General features: G+C 50.0%; 1 protein-coding gene across 1 annotated transcript in view; it reads left to right on the forward strand.

The window, feature by feature from the left end:
- The window catches only part of VWA5B1 (von Willebrand factor A domain containing 5B1), a 59,089-nt gene that overhangs the window by 23,063 nt on the left and 19,372 nt on the right, over window positions 1-16,654 (forward strand). The window contains exons 10-15 of the mRNA XM_090024224.1: window positions 4,800-4,910; window positions 5,397-5,599; window positions 6,734-6,848; window positions 11,562-11,747; window positions 12,245-12,440; window positions 13,141-13,331. Coding sequence (XP_089880350.1) covers window positions 4,800-4,910; window positions 5,397-5,599; window positions 6,734-6,848; window positions 11,562-11,747; window positions 12,245-12,440; window positions 13,141-13,331 — 1,002 coding nt within the window. The remainder of the gene's footprint in view (window positions 1-4,799; window positions 4,911-5,396; window positions 5,600-6,733; window positions 6,849-11,561; window positions 11,748-12,244; window positions 12,441-13,140; window positions 13,332-16,654) is intronic.

Here is a 16,654-nt window from a genome sequence, read left to right on the forward strand (position 1 = left end):
TGCCCCCAAATTTTATAGTCATTATAAGCTTTGTTTTGACTTTCTGGGCATCCCTTCAGATTCACTTGGATTGCGGGGGCATCAGCTGGCTAGAATATGGGGAGAGGAGCCAGAATACTTAGGTTTTCTGGCCAGGTCAGTTACTGATTCATGCAGTACTCTTGGGCAAATCACTTAATCTCCTCGTGCCTCAATGTGCGTAGCTGCAAATTAGGATAATACCTATTTAAAATGAGAGGTTGTAGCCAAAGCTCATGACGGTGTGTTAATTACTTCTGTTGTGGTGATGCCAGCTGAGATCAGGGTCTAATTATGCATAATGCGGTACAGACAGAAAGTGCTTTTAACCTGCGTTGACAAAGGATGGAAGAAAGGATGGATTTTTAAACCCATTTTACAGATCGGGCAAGTGAAACTAAGGAAAATAAAGTAACTTGTCTAGGACACACAGCGACCCCTATTTTCTGACTCCTGACTCAGAGCCTTGACCTTGAGATCTTCGCCCGTAGGCAAATGAGAAGTATTACCATTGTCACAAGTGCTTCCAAATACTCCTAGTGGCATCTCCTTTCCTTGCCCTCTCCCTGCAGTGAACGTTGTCTCACTTCCTTGAATCAAGCTCCATTTAAAACACTCTTCCTTCAACATTTTTCCCTTTTCAGTTTCTCAGGCAAACAAAATCTTCCACATACGCAAATGAGGCAGAGGGGGGGCTCTTCTGAGCCAACAGAACCATGTTTTTCTTCTAAAAAGCTTATGATCTCCTTCAGGCAAGCTCTGAATAAGGATAAATGTGCTCAAGTCAGGATCTCTCTGGTGTCTCAAAATGCTTTGGTTTCATCTCGAGGGGAGTTAATGCCGTATCCTTACAATCCTTGGAATGTGAGCAAATAGCTTCAGGGCTGTCTCCAGGTATCCTCATACCCTTTAGAGATATGGCATTATATCATAACCCTCTTGGGATGCCTGTGTACATTTTAAGCCTCATGATTACCTGTGAACTTGCCTATGTGTATATTTGTGTGCATCTATGTGTAGACTCCCACATATATTTTGTCCCACTCTTGACCCAGGGGGAATTCAACTCTTGGGCCAAAGCAGCTATTAACAGACCTAGCAATGAAGTCTTCAGTAAGAATGAGTGCCTGGCCCCACGCACAGGGTTTAATCACTGACACAAAGTGCTTGCTTTGATACAGTTGAACTACTGTTGGGACTGTAGGGAAGAAAAGAGGCACCATGAAGAGACTGCCCTGGGACTTGTGAAAGGATCTATACCCAGCACTGCAGCTGATTCACCCCCTGCCTTAGTTCCCCCAACAGGAAAATAGGACTATTGAAACCTAGCTTTGTAAAGATGTGGAGAGCTACAGATGAAAGGTGCTGCGTATGAGGCAGATATTAAGGAATAATGATTTCGGGGTGGTGCTTGACATTCATTAATGTGTAGCTTAGGTTTCTTTAGCTCTTGCAAAGCCCAGAAAGATCAAACTTCACCATGTTTTGCACAGGGGACCTCAAAACTCACCTCACGCTGACACAGTGCATGTTACAACCCCGGAGGGCCAAAGAGTGCAAATGACCAAATCATTTTCTAGCTAACTTGTGCTGGATTTGCAGCCCACCCCACAAATTAATCTGAACCCTTTATTATTTATGGTTCAGATATTTAAAGGGACCAAGGGCATTAGGCGTCTCAGATTTGGGCGCCTAGATCCCTTCAACCTCTGAAAATTGCGGCCAGAAGTAGCTGGGTGCTGAACTGAATGCAAGTGGCCCAGAGGGAGCTGTCTGCGGTGCTGAAAGGAGGCACCCAGAAGATCAAGGAGGAGTTTTATTCTCAACTAGTACGGCATGAAAGGTTATTGGAGATGCCCGCTCTGTCCCTTCCTACCGCCCACCTTTGAGTGAACCCCATCCAGAGAGAAAACACTCTCCTCTCCTCTTTTCTTCCCGTGTGTCACTTCGCAAAGCACTCTCATTTACTGCGGCTGCTGCCCTGTAATGCATCTTGGATGGATTGCACTTGCTTGAGTAATATTTGCATAGACATCATCTGGGTTTTAGACATTGCATGGAATGAACATGGATGGGTTGAAAGAGAGAGGGGAGCTGCACAGAATAAAAATCCCAGCTGCAGTCATAGCCAGGGTGGTATGACGTCAGGGCTCTGGGGAGATCAGCGCATCTAGATAGTGGATAATTCAGTGCCTATTCTGTGTGTGTGTGGAACGAAGTGGGGAGAGTCATCTGTGGAAAGAAGAGAAGCTAAGATGAAAATATTGAGGAGGCAAGCTCCACGCTTTTAATTTCCTGCAGCTGCCACAGTGAACTCTCCCAACACACTCTTTGCAAATGCCAATGTCTGCTTGAAGGGACGGGGGCCTGCAGTGTGTCTATATCAAGCATATACATTGGCAAAGATGGAAATAATAAGTAGGTATTGACTTCTCTTGAGGTTTACATCTCGGTTTTATTGAGCTGCGAGATAAATATTGAGTGCAGCAGCAGGGAGATCAATATTTGCCTCAAGGGGCAATAAATCTTTCCACTCGCTGAAATGCTCAGTCGGTGTTGGAAACATGCATTGGGAATTGCTTTATTAACAATGTCCAGAAATCTGGTTTTAAGACTACTATTAAAAAGGGGAACGGGGTTCAAGGTCCTTAGAAAAAAGAGCCCTCATCTTCACTGCCATTTTCAGGAAGCAGCAATTAGCACATGTTGGTACCTCATTGGCTCAGAGATAATGAATTTTGCCCGAACCCATCTGCAGCCAGTCAAAGTGCATTCATTTACATACAATCTCTGGTTGGCTAACCTTGCTTCAGATCTTCTAAGATGTCAGTACAAGTGTACTGATTTGTCACATGACTGTTTCTGGCCCACCGTAAGCGGAACAATGCTTCACTGGGTATAAAACCTCCGCTGACGTCAGGGGGAGTTCCAGCCCTGGCTGCCTGGCAGACTTCATGCACCCTTTGTGCGAAGGTGTTTGGGGTGGCTGCACTGCTGGAGAGGGGGTGGCTGCACAGCTGGAGAGGTGCTGCCCATTTGCAGTCAATAAAACTCCCATGAGGCTTTATGAACTCGCTGCACAGCCTAGTGGAGTTTTCTGCGTTGACGGCCCCAGGCTTTGGATCAAGCACTGGGTACACACATGTTTAGCACCAGTCTTGAGACCAGATTCTGACTGGGCAGTTCCAGGATGATTACCTTCAGCCCGCTGTGGGAAGTTTTCAGCCTCCTGGCCTTTTAGGTCACCAAGTCCCTGCTGCTCTCAGTGACGAAGCAAGGAGGCTGCTCTCACTTTGTCTGACCTTGGCAGCTTTTCTCTGCAGGTTGGCTCTAGGGTTTCTGCTGCCCTAGGCAAATTGGCAGAAGTCTGCCCTCATCAGCATGTGAACATCCAGCACAAAAACAAATCACTGACCCATGCTTTGCTTTCAACTGTCTTCTTTGCAATGCTAATTGCTTGTGCTGCTGCAGCAAGCTTAGGAGCTTCATATTCACTCTGTTGTTTGCTACCAAAACAAGCTGCTCTCTCTGTCCTGGAATATTCCATCCCTATCTGATAGCATGCACCAGAAATGACATCTTTGTTCTGTAATGAAAAAAGCAGAGATGAACTAGTGCAGACTGGAGTATTCAAGAGACCACCTCAGGCTATAAATCCGTGTCACCTGTGTTAGTCATTTCACCTCGCATCATTCAAACAAAGCAGTTTGAAAAAAATAAACCACATAGATGCTCCTCCTGTTCCTTTTTTCAGTTTTTGTTTTCATGCAGTTTGGGCAATGAAAATGGGCAGGACAGTTTCACCCTCTGGTTCTCTGCTTTAGCCTGCTGCTACCATGTTAGTTTGCAAGCCCCAGGAAGAAGATTGCTATCCAGTCCAACTGCGCTCATTGCTTTTAAGTTCAGGAAAACATTCCCAGTGTTAAGTTCTCTAAAGAGTGAGGTAGTTAGCCTCGTTAGTCTGAAGTCCAGCAGAAGGCAGAGTAGATTTGCACCTTTTAGACTAAATCAGAGATGGTAAGTTTTTGTAAGCAACAGCTTTTGTCATCAGATGCTATCAAGGGACTGCCAGAAAAAGAGCTTCTACACTGAATGGTATGGACAGTGAGGGTTGTTGCCTTCCTCTGTGGGTCATGGCTCTCTATCTGGGATCTCTTGAGCAGTATATTAACAGCCTTTGATATAAGCAGGACGTTGCCTTCATGGTCCCCCTCCTTTACGTGTGGTGTATTAGGATGTTATGTCTATTATTGTATCAGACTTGACTGTAGTTTTACTAAGAGTTAGATTATGGTTTGCATGGGATGGTTTGGATAGGGATAATCATGCCTCAGGCAGGGGTTCGACTAGATGACCTTCAGAGGTCCTTTCCAGTCCTACTTCTCTATGATTTCTATGAGAAAGCAGTGGTTAGAATACGAAGGGTAGGGAAGGGAAAGGATAAAGAAGAGGACGCTGCTGGGAGAAGCAAGGTGGGTATGAGCAAGAAAAACATTAGTTAAAGACTGTCCCCCCCCAACATCTTACATGTTAAGATCTTGATGACCCCTCTCTATCTGCTCCCTTGAAGGAGCTTTTGGTGGAAGAGCAATTAGATGTAGTTTTCAGAAATTAGATGTAGTTTTCAGTGTGTGAATGAGAAGCTACGTGGCGGGGCTGTGGTACTGAAGTGCATTCGCATAGGAGGGGCAGAGCAGAGCACTTGCTGATGCAGTTCAGGTGACTGGTCACATTTCAGGCCTCTGGCATGTCTGACAACTGCTTACTTTCTGCCCTCACAGGACGCCCTGCTGGTCATTCTCAAGAGCCTGGTGCCAGCGTGTCTCTTCAACGTCATTGGCTTTGGGTCAACATTTAAGACGTTATTTCCTTCCAGTCAAACTTACTGTGAGGTGGGTGCAAGCCTTTTCTGAATGTGCTGGCACTCAGGGCATTGTAGCTTGGATGCCCCTTTACCTGGCAGCAAGGAATTTCCCCTCATGTGGACTCTCTTACTAAGAGTTTCTTCATTCCAGACTAAGAGAGCTCTTGCATGGAGCTATTTGGGATTAGCCAGTTCATTTAAAATTCACACCCCATAATAATCTGAATGAACATTCCTGTTAACACAAGCCCTGAGCCCTTCTGGAGTTCAATCCATATCCTCTTGCAACCAAGTGTGCAGCAAAGTTGTGGGGTGGGGGGTTCATCCTGCCTCACAACAGACACTGAAAACAGGACTGGTTTCAAGCTATGCCACTGACTCGTTGTATGATCTTGGTCAGGACCTGTTCATGCCTCTGTTTCCCAGCTCAGATAAAATGGGTGGGAGAGGGAAGCGCCATCTCAGCCATGATCCTTGCTAGTGTGGCTCACACGCATGTGTCCTTTTTCTTTAGGAGAGCTTGGCTATTGCCTGTGAGAGCATCAAGAAGATCCGGGCGGATATGGGTGGCACCAACGTCTTATCCCCTTTGAAGTGGGCTATCCGACAGCCCATCCATAGGGGACACCCTCGTCTGCTCTTCCTGCTGACCGATGGAGCTGTCAGCAACACAGGGAAGGTCATTGAGCTGTTGAGGAACCACTCTGCCTCCACCAGGTATGGATACCTTTCAGATCCACAGGCAAAGGACCAAGTGTGCTGTGGGACCCACTGAGTGCAGGAGGCTCCTACCTCAGGCTTCATGGCCATCCCAGACAGGGACAGGAAAGCAGAAGGATATGTGGTGGGAACAGTGGGAGATTTTCCAGAGCTTGGACTGGAGCCCAGGAGTTCAGATGCTTTTCTGGAAGTTCATTCAAATGATCTGAGCTAGGAAAACGGGGCCAAACTCCTCTCTGATGCTTCCTCTATGCAGAAATGACACATGAAGAGTATTTCTTGCAGTTTTTTCTCAATGCATCTGGTTCTGTTGCCAGCTTGGGCCAGTGCAAGGCTGCATGTAATAAGTATTCTGGAATTGCACAGGAAAGAAGCAGCTGTTTAATGCCCAGGAAAAACAGCTATTCCCTTTCAGGACACAGTTGGATTCCCTGCCCTTTTCTAGCTAGTGAAACTGCCTGCCATCCCTGCACAAGTCCCTGGCTGCAGAAAACCTTCGGACTCCCTGCTGTTCCTTTCGTAGCCCCGGTGTCAGCTCTCAACCAATGGCTGGTGCCACCAGATATAGAAAAAAGAAACCCAAGTCACTTAGCAAAAGGGTAGGGAAGGTCAGGAAAGCAGCACTGTCCCCTGGCTTCTCTTTCCTTGAGAAAACATTTGTTTTAATTCTGAGCAAAGATAATTACCAGGTCTTTAATGGTATTGACTGCAGGCTCAGTGGGGAAACAGCTGACCTGGCACAGAAGCAGCCTCTGTGTGGACAGAGGGAGTGAGCTGATGCAGTGACCAGTTAGGAGGGGGAAGTAGGGTGTAGGGTCCCTGTCAGGAGCACCCCTGGGTTCTGGAGGCTCTTTCAAGGGACCAGCAGGGCACTCCCGGCTTCCTAATGATCTCATCCTCCTTTGCATTGCCAGGGCTGAACAGGCAAGGCCAGGCAGTTCTAGCTGGCTGCCCAACATCAGGTGCCTTAATGAGCAGCTGATTCTCAGAGACTACCTCCCAGTGATGTCCAGCAGGGGACCCTGAGCTTTGAATCCCAGGCTATTTTCCCTGCCCAAAGTCAAGGCAGGGACAGACCATACCCCTGGGCCTTTCCCCTTGATTGTGTCCTGTGTTCTTGTCCTTTCACAGGTGCTACAGCTTTGGCATCGGGCAGAGTGCCTGCAGGAGGCTGGTGCACGGGCTGGCTGCTGTATCCAAGGGGAGTGCAGAGTTCTTGGCAGAAGGAGAAAGGCTGCAGCCCAAGGTAGTGCTCCTCACAATCCTTTCCCTTCCCTCAGTGCCTCTGTCTGATGTGGAGGAGAGGGAGAGAATGGGGCAGCCTCCCCTGCAGACCTGAGGCAGTGCCACTGCATCTGGCAGCTTCTTGGCACTGTAACAGGATGGAGGAGTGGTCCAAGGGGGATCCTTCCTGCAGAGGGATCAGCATAAACAATAGGGATGAAGGTGGATGAATTAGACACTGATTTGACATGCTCACTGCTGAGCACAAGGGCAAAGTCTGGAGTCATCCAGCAGGCTTTGTGCAGGGAGCCAGCCAGGTCAGGACCTGTTTTCAGGTGCGCTTTACCTCCATAGGTTTGAACACACACTGAGCCCTTCCCTCAAGTCCTGTAATGATGCATGGTTGGGTCTTTAAGAGGAGGTTGGATGTACACCTTGCTGGGGTTGTTTGACCCCAGTACTCTTTCCTGCCATGGCAGGGGGTCGGATTAGATGATCTACTCAGGTCCCTTCCGACCCTAGAAACTATGAAACTATGAGGAGGAAGTCATGGGCAGAGCTCTGCATCCTCAGCAGCTGCTGCCCTGATCCTGCCAGCTACTGTGGGGCCAACAGTCTCATTGTTTCCTTGTGATCTCCCATGCATTCGCCTGTCAGCTTCTGCTGAGGACACAGGCATGCTGCAGTACTCACTGCCCTAGACACTACTGGGATATGCAGAAGATGAAGAAGATGCAGCCTCAGATTCTAAGAGGTCACAGGCCTGATCACACAGCAGCAGTGAGAGGAGATGGTTTGCAGTGGGACAGAGGGCTTGCTTCCTCCTCTGCTGACTCTTGGCTTTGGGATTGGGGTGGAGCCACAGCTCTAAGGGAAGTTCAGAGTCCATGGGAAAGCTGGCAACAAGGCTGCCACGGGGGAGGTCTATGATTTATTCTCCTTCACCAGGAGCAGGGCACTTTGCAGTCCAGCCCCAACCATCCATCCTGAGTCTGTAATGGGTGAGCCCAGAACAGCAGGGGCAGAAGGCAGAGGGGTGATTGATTTCCAATGCTGGAGGGATTATTTTTAGCTAAAGAGGAAGTTTGGATGGTGAATCTGACGGAGAAATTACTCCAGGCTCCCAGGCTTTGTACTGGAGCTTTCAGATGTGAGGTTTAGACTCCTCCTGGGGAGCTGGCCAGGAGCTGGCCATGCTCCCTGAGATTCCTCTTAGAAGATGCTTCCTTGCATGCTGATGTCCTTGCTGGACTTGGCAGAGGTTCTGTGGGGGCTGCAGATCCCTGCAGTGAATTGAGAATGTCTGCCTGGTCTCAGGGGGCCAACCTGCACACAACGCTGCTGAGGATACAACGCTGCGTATCGCAGTGCCACAGTGCTATGGTGCACTGCCCTCACCCCGGGCCCAAGATGGGTTATCTAATGGGCTGAGGTCTGGCATGCTGTTTTGCCTTCCCAGCAGGGGATTGTGTCTTGGGAGGAAGGGGCCTGACTTGACCCAAGGTCTCACTGCAGGGGCAGAGAGGTGGCTGTGAGTTTTGCAGGCCCAAGCAGCTGCCCCAGAAGTCAGGGTCTGTGGCAACAAAGTACTGCTGCAGAGGTGTCTGCAGCTTCATGGGAATGGCCTGCACATGTGCCGTTATCCTGTGGCACATGCAAGCTTAGGTGTGGAAGTGTAGTCCTCAGCACTATGCTTACCGTACTACTAGCAGGGTAAGTTATCACAGCCTGGCTTCCACATACCCCAGGCTCAGAGCGTGCACATGGGCAGTTACCACAGAGTGACTTCCATGTGGTACAGCACCTCTCCTTGTACCATGAGGTTAATTGTTCATAAGTGTGGCATTTCTGAGGCCCCAGCATGGATTACAGGAGCTATTTGTATTCTGTTGGCATAGCCTCTGGAATAACCCTGGCTACCCCAGCACAGAGTGGCTGGACCTACCCCCTCATCCCTCCTCTCCTGCAGGCATGTGCCTGGAAGAGCAGCCTCATGTCACTTTAATGATGCTCTCATCTGGCTCTGATGGGGTGGGGGCAAGGGCATTGGGCACAAGCTGGTTTCCATGTAATTCTTTGCTCTGGAACTGCCTCTGCACCTCCCACATAGCCACAGCATGTGGGTGAGTGGAGGAAAATGAGAAAGCATTTCTATCTCTGACGGGCTGGTGACAGAGCCTGCATTTACCCTCTGCATGTCTGGATGCCTGCAAGTGATAGCCACAATAAGGCAGCTTGCTTCAAACACAGCTACCACACTAGGCAGAGCCCAAGGAAGAGGAACCAGCATGAGGGCAGCTCATTAATTCTGAAGTCCAGCTCACCCCTGCTCAGCTTAGTCTGGCAGCCTGGGAGTTCACAGGGTAGGAGGAAGAGGAATAAACAGTGCAATCATTGTGCCTGTTGAACCAATCTGGAGGCAGGCGTTTAAGGTTTCATGTCTGGCTCCTGCACTGCCAATGTCATAAATACCAGAGCTCCCTGCATTCATCATTTTCACTCTATCATAAGCGCATAGCGAGTTTCATTATTCACTGTCATAAATATCCCTGCAGGTTCTGGTTATACTCTCTCCACTAACCAACAGAGGGACATTGGAGGCTTGGGCTCAAAAGGTTACTGGTTGGGTTTGAGGCCCTCTGGTCCTCTTCATTTTATAGCATTTATATCCCAAGCTGGTTCTTATGGACTACTGTGTACTTCCTCTTCTGCTGCAGCCCCATTCGGTGAATCTGGCCCTTCTGCCATGGAACTCAGAAACGTTAAAACAGTAGTAGATTGGGATTGGGAGACTTTTATGCCTCGTCCTAGCCACCGTGACTGCTGGCATGCCACATGTGTGGTAGGCGGCAGTGTGGGGTGGGGCATAAAATTCCTCCAGTTCCATTGTACCATTGCTGCATGGCCCTAGCTTGGTCCTACAGCCTGGGCAGTGGACAGCTCTGTTCCACACTCAGGATTGCCCCTGGCCTCTAGCAGGTTTGAGACCTGGGGCTGTCAGGAGTGGGCCTGATGATTAGTGACAAACAGCCGTCGGCTGGTACTGTAATTGGCACACCGGGGCTTAGTGATGTCTGTGTACAGGTAGGGAGCGAGGGCCAGGTTTTTCAAAGGTATTTGGATGCCTAAGCTGCAGATCAGCAATGGGCAGGATTTTCAAAAGCATCTAAGTAGGTTTCATTGAAACCAGTAAGAACTAAGCACCTGATGTACTTTGACACATTTGAGATTCCTTTTTTGCATCTCGAGGGTCCAAAGTGCCTTTAAAGAGATCTTCACTTCCTGGAAGTCCCTCCATTGGGATCCACAGCACAGGGAGCACTTTCAGAGAGCACAAGCCTCTCCATTATAAATTAAGGCCTAAGACAAGAAAGGATGTGTTTTATGGAGCTATTAGTGCAGTACAGGCCTCCCATGCTCTGCAGCTTGGGACCTTCCGCAGGCTGAGACATTATTTGATGGCCCCATAAAACACAGCCTGGTTATATGTTACAAACCTCCCATAACACCTTGAACAATACAGAGCGCTTAAAAGTGTCCATCTATAATTCTGCTTTTAACTCCTCTCTGAACACTGAAAAACAATCGTCTGTGGGGGGAAAAAAAGTGAGCTTCCCTAAAGACTGGCCTAGGATATAGTCACTGATACTGGACTGGACCTCCTGCTGCTGTGACTGGTGTAGCTCCACTGATGCCAGCCATTGCTTGGCACTTGCCAGGGGCCTGGCTAATTGACGCCCATGGAGCTGCGCCAATTGGCAGTGGCTGAGGAGCATGCCCAGTGCTTGGTGGCAGCTGGCCTTGGTTTGAAGGACATGTCCAAGAGAAAAGCTCGGCGTCCCTGGGGACAGTTGATTCAGAGCAGGGACAGCTCTGGGCTTGCCCTAGAGAATTGTCTTGTCCCTCTGGAAAGCCCCAGGGAGTTCTTTATCCCCGGCTGTCCCTGGTGAGAGTGGAGAGGGGTGGTGCCGTGGTTGTGCACACCTCTGTGCATGTGACTTACCCTCTCAGGGGAGCACAGACCCAGCCTGATATCCTGGTACCAGGGCATTACTGGCCTGCCCAGGGAACGGTGTCTGCTGACACTCTCCAAGCCTTTGCATTGAAGACTGACATTTACCCACTGGTGGGCTCACTGTCCATGGTGCCTGGGTGTCCCCGGTGCACATCCCTGGACATGGATGTATAGGGGGACAGTAGCAGATGGCACAGCTCAGAGTAGCTGCAAGGATCTGGAGGCAGGTGTTAGTGAGTTGTTGAGAAGAAGTTACTTAGCTTCAAGTGACACTGGGGGAACATCCACTTCAATCTCACTCTGAAGTCTCAGCACCCCGAGGAGACAGGAGTGGATGTTTCTCTGCCAGTCAGTTTGCATCATCAGCTAAGGGCAGATTTTTCCTTTTTTCCCCAGAGTGTCACATGTAAGGCACAGGCAGAAGAGCAGACTAGCTGCTCCACTGGTCTTTCCTCCTGCAAGGTCTGGTAGTCAGGACATTGCTGTGCTTCATGCTCTCTGAAACCCCACAGGGTTTGCGGGTTTAACTGCAGCCTGTGCAGCACACTTACGTGCTCACACACACTGGTTGGTTCACCCCAAGGTCCTTACCACACTGTCACACCCATGCATTCATGCACACGCGTGTTCACTGAACCCGTTCACAGTGTGTCCAGACATCCATTCACAGTGCACGTCCCCTTCCACAATCCTCCTGTGCTTTGTGCTTCTTCCTCTCAGATGATAAAGTCCCTGAAGAAAGCAATGGGGCCTGTCCTGAGTGATGTCACTGTGGAGTGGGTCTTTCCTGAAACCACGGAGGTCTTGATCTCCCCGGTCAGTGCCAGCTGCCTCTTCCCAGGTGACCGGCTGGTTGGATACGGCGTTGTCTGCGACGCATCACTGTATACCTCCAACCCCAGATCTGTAAGTAACACACCACAAACCTTTCCTAGCCACATGTGTACTGTGTGTGTGTGAATGTGCTCTCTCTGTGTGTGGGAGTATGTGTTGGAGGTACATGTGTGAGCGTGCACATGCACTGGGGGAAGTTTGCATGTTCTCACTGCTCTCACTCTTCTTGCCTTCCCAAATGGATCGCAAACTGTCAGAAGAGCCAGTGGGTCATGGTGGCCTCGGGCTCAGGGTGGTGGAGGGAAATGGTGGGTGAGTCTTCAGGGACAATGGGGTGAGGAGGGAAAGGATGATGGAATGAGCAGCAGTGGGCATCAAGGCTGGGGGAGAAGGTGCTTTCAGATATTGGAGCGAGCGAAGAGGCCCTTGATAATTGCACTAGGCAAAGGCAGCCAATTCTAAACACCTGTGAAGGCCAGTCCTAGTCTTGTCATCAGCACTTTCCAGGCACAGCTGGCTGAGATGCTGCCCCCCACAACCCTGTCCCTCTCTGTCTCTTTCTTCACCAGGACAAGAGGCGGCGCTACAGCATGCTGCGTTCCCAGGAGTCAGGCAGCTCTGTGTTTTTTCACTCCCAGGAGGAGGGACCTGGTGCAGATGGCTGGGGCTGTGCCAAAGACTCAGAGTGGGGGTTCCCTTCTGACCGTACCCCTGAGCACCTGATGGTTGGGGGAGAGCCAGGGAGAGAGTCAGACCCTGATACCGGTTAGTCCATCTGTGTGGGAAGCCTAAGCATGTCGCACATTCGTCTCCCTGATGCGCCTGCAGCTTTGCCTTTGGCAGCTGATTTGCTGCTGTCAGATGAAGTCCCTTTACCTGTATCTCTGAAGTGACAGGGGTCTCAGGAGGAGTGATGACAAACCACACAGGGCTGGGAGAGCTGGCTTAGTTGGAAGCTTTATCCACATATGTCTGGAAATCAAAGGGGGAAGTCCCTTGAGAACAGGCTTCCCTCCAGTTTTCCCTCCTGACATTTCAGCTCTGTAATTATTATTGCAGTTTTTAAAAAACCCTCTCTCTTGGCCCAGACCAGCTTCACTAAAGGCTTCCTGGACCCTTTGTGGATCTTTCACAGGCTTGGATGATGTGTGAGTTTGGCCTGTATCTCCCTCATTCTGCCTCACAATGAGGGGCTGGACTATGTGTCCCTGTCCAGATATTGAGGGCCCTGCTTCATTCCCAGCAGAAAGGAGAAGGGTTAGACTGGGACTCAGGACTCCTGGGTTCTCCAGGGTCTGGCCCGTATGGAGTCAGGGCAAGAGCAGGCGGGTGATGCTCTCACTGTGCTTTCTGGAAGATGAGGCTTCTGTTTCTCTGCCCCCTAAGAAAGTCGTGCCCCAGGCCTGTCTGGTGTTGGCTAGTATGGCTTCCAGGAGTGAGGCTGACTGTCTCTTCCTTTGTGCAGGGGTGGACCCCAGATCCTCACGGCGCAGGGCATACAGCACCAACCAGATTGCCGACCGCGAGCCTTTCAAGAAGGTCCCAACAGCCAGCGATCCTGGTGCAGCCATGGGGAAGAATCCACTCCGCAAAGCCCACGTGCAGGATCTGTGCCAAATCAGCCCTGAGCCCCAGTCGTGGCAAGCTGATTTCCAAGTAAGTGCTGACACTGTGCCTTGCTGGATGGATACGCTAGCAGTAATCAGAGCCAGCTGTGCAGGCTGTCCAGGCACTGCTTTCACATGTCTGAGGACCACTTGGGATGCTATACAGGTAGCTTCAGGGTCACCCTACAAGAGCAGCCAAAGCAGCCATCCCGCCCTGTGTGTGTGCTTGGAACAAAGGAGGAATAACTTTGGAAGCAGAATTCCAGCCCAGCTGGGGAAAGATCCCATCCAGATTTCAAACAAGAGCATGGAGCTGCTGTCTCCAGCACTTCTATTTCAAACTGTGGCTCACATGATTCACCAGCAGCTCATCCTTGCATCTCACTGAAGTGGCTTTAGCTTTATTTTGTTGTTTGATCCCAGTTATACCTTTTAATTCTTCTTTGATTAATATTTCCCTAGGCTTTGGCCAAATGGCATAAACCCTAGAGATTGCTAGAGGTTCCTTTGTGCCATGCAAAGTTAATTCTGGAAGCAGAACCCACCCCCATTGATATATCCATGCATCAAAGGTAATAAGAGGGAGGGTATGAAAAGGGACTGGAGAGAAAAGTTTTCACTAGGCAAGTTTCCAGAGAGATTTTTGCAGCAATTCACAGCTTCTTTCATTCTTTTTTCTTCTTTCTTTCCATTTAGACACAATTGGCCATGATGTACGTGGGATAGTCACACCCAAGACATTGTTTCATCATGTCCTAGTAATTATAACTGTTCCTGCTGCCCAAGAGCCATGGACTTTTCCATCCTTGGGTGTACTTGAGTATTTGGGCACAGAAACATTTTGCTGTGGGTTATGCTAGTGTGTGAATAAAGCTACATGGTATCTGCCACTGAACATACTGTTATCTTGGTAAATGCAAGACAGTTTACTCCCCAGTGGGTGCATCTACATGTGCACAGTTACTGCACAGTAATCAAATATTACTGCACAGTACGTCTGCATGTCTACATGTGCATGCCCATACTGTGCAATAACTATGGCAACTTATGCTGGTTTGGGCATAAATTTACTACTTGCATGATGCAGGTAACAAATTTATGCCCAAGTAGTTACTGCACAGTAAGGCACGTGTAGACACCTTGTTGCACAGTAACTCCGTGTGTGGACTGACTTGGGGCTAACTTTAGTCCCAAGTCAGTCCACACACAGCATTACTGTGCTGTAATGTCTTCATGTGTAGACGCCGGTGTGAAATCCGTTTACTGTGCAATAAGTTACTGTGCAATAAGTTACTGCACGGTAAATGCACATGTAGACACGCCCAGTAAGAACTACGAGACCCCTTGCATTTACTGTGTGATAGAGCATTCACACAAGCAGCTGACAGGGACTAGCTGACTCACTGGAAGTTCACCCCGTTTTACCTCTCGGTAACTTGTCAATGTGCCCATAACCTCTGCCGTGACTGCACTTGGGTCCATGCATATGAACAGGATGGCGCTGATGGCTTTCTGCTGCCTTTTGGCTCCTTCTCCCCATCCCATCTGTGGGAACACCTGGAGGTCAGCTTAGCCCAGGGAGCACATGAGAACAGCCCCTAGGCTGCTCTAAGCTCTGCCAGATGGAGCAGCTCCCACCGGCTTCTTCATCCCTAGGATCACTCCTGCTGTCCCTGTTCTGTGCATAAGCAGAGGACTTTGTTCCCCAGGGCTAGATTTCTAAATGAGGCCAGTGACATGGTGGGAGACAGAAGTGGGAAGGATTTGAGCTTCACCCACGAGCGGGCCACTTGTCTCTTTGTAAAAAGGAACACAGATATGGTGACTTTGGCTGAAAACTCTGTGGCCGAAGGGTGATTTCCAGGGTTGGAAGCGAACCCAGCATTTGAAACCTGATGTCGCCGGGAAGCTTTTCAGCCGAGGTCTCGCTTCCATGTTTGGCAGGGGTGAGACGGCCTCCTTCAAAACCGCAGTGCAGTGCAGTGGGGCAGATCAGAATCAGGACAGCAGCAGCTGCCACTGCACCTCCGTTCCCTTAGCAACTGCGAACAGAGGACTTGGTTTCTTATCTGCTCCGGGTCAGGGCACTGGAGATCACTGCTGGGAGGGAAAGAGAGGGCTAGGGCAAGGGGAGGCTGGGGAAGAGAGTGCATTAGAGTGAGGGGAGTAGATGCTAGTGCCTGGAGGGATCACATTGGCTGCAAACACTGCAGCATCCTTGCTGGAGGGAGATCGTAGCGTGCTACCAAACAGCATGTCACTGAGCCCAGGCATCTCTAGCAGGTAGGTACCTACAGGCAGGTTGGGGTGGATGATTTATACCTCTCTGAGGCTGGTATCTTTACCCTGGATCTTTAAATCAGACAGTACCTGCCTTGCAGCGAGGCCCCAGCTTCTGCACTCTGGAGGGGATCAGGATGTTTCTAGAGGAGGAAAAGAAGAAATCAGCCCCCTTCAAGTGGCAGCAGGAGGGAAGTGTGTTCTGCTTGAGTTTAATGACTGCCTTGTTTTAAGGCGTCTCTCTCATTGCGAGGGGTCCCGGGGGCCCCCTCAGGCTGAGGGTCAGGTTGCCAATGTTTGACATTTTCGGAGAGGAGAGTGCGGTGCTCTCCTCCCCCTTCTTTGGAATGGAAAGGTCAGCATGTAGAGATGGATGGCTTTGCACAACCACACGCTGCTGCGGTCTCTCGGGGAAGGGTGCAGAGCAGGCGGATAGAAAGTGCCAACACTCACTTCCACAGAGAGTCTTTCCATCGTACCCGGAGAGCAGGAGTTCTCCTTGCCTAGGCGGCATCCCCCCGAGGGACTGTTTTAGGGTTCAGAAGTCAAACAGGGCAGAAGGAAACCATGACTCAGAGTGAGGGAGGATCAGGAAAAGGCACCTCTTCCTCACCAAAGGCTCTCGCCTCCACAGGGTTAGGGGTGTGGGCAGGTTTGGCCGTAAGCCCTCTTCGGAGGACCGGTAGAGGAAGGAAGGGCACATAAGCCCGACAAGGTAGAAAAAGGCACTCCCTCATAGATTTCGTAGACATCAGGGCTGTAAGGGACCTTGTAAGATCATCGGGTCCAGCCCCCTGCCCAAGGAGCGGGAAGTCAGCTGGGGTCACATCACCCCAGCAAGATATGCATCCAAGCGTTTCTTAAAGGTGTCCAGAGTAGGTGCTTGCACCGCTTCTGGCGGGAAGTCTATTCCAGACTCTGGGGGCTCAGATGGTAAAGAGGTTTTTCCTTATGTCCAGTCTAAAACAGTCTTCTAGCAGTTTGGGACCATTAGACCTTGTCTTCCCTTGGGCTGCCCTGGTGAGCAGACCAGTTGTTGATGCACGCCTCTTATGTACGGCTGGCTCTGAAAGCCAGGCAGTGAGTCAAAGA

This window comes from Crocodylus siamensis, chromosome 12 (assembly GCF_052110815.1).
Source record: "Crocodylus siamensis isolate JL-2025a chromosome 12, ASM5211081v1, whole genome shotgun sequence".
In the NCBI taxonomy this organism is placed as follows: Eukaryota; Metazoa; Chordata; order Crocodylia; family Crocodylidae; genus Crocodylus; species Crocodylus siamensis.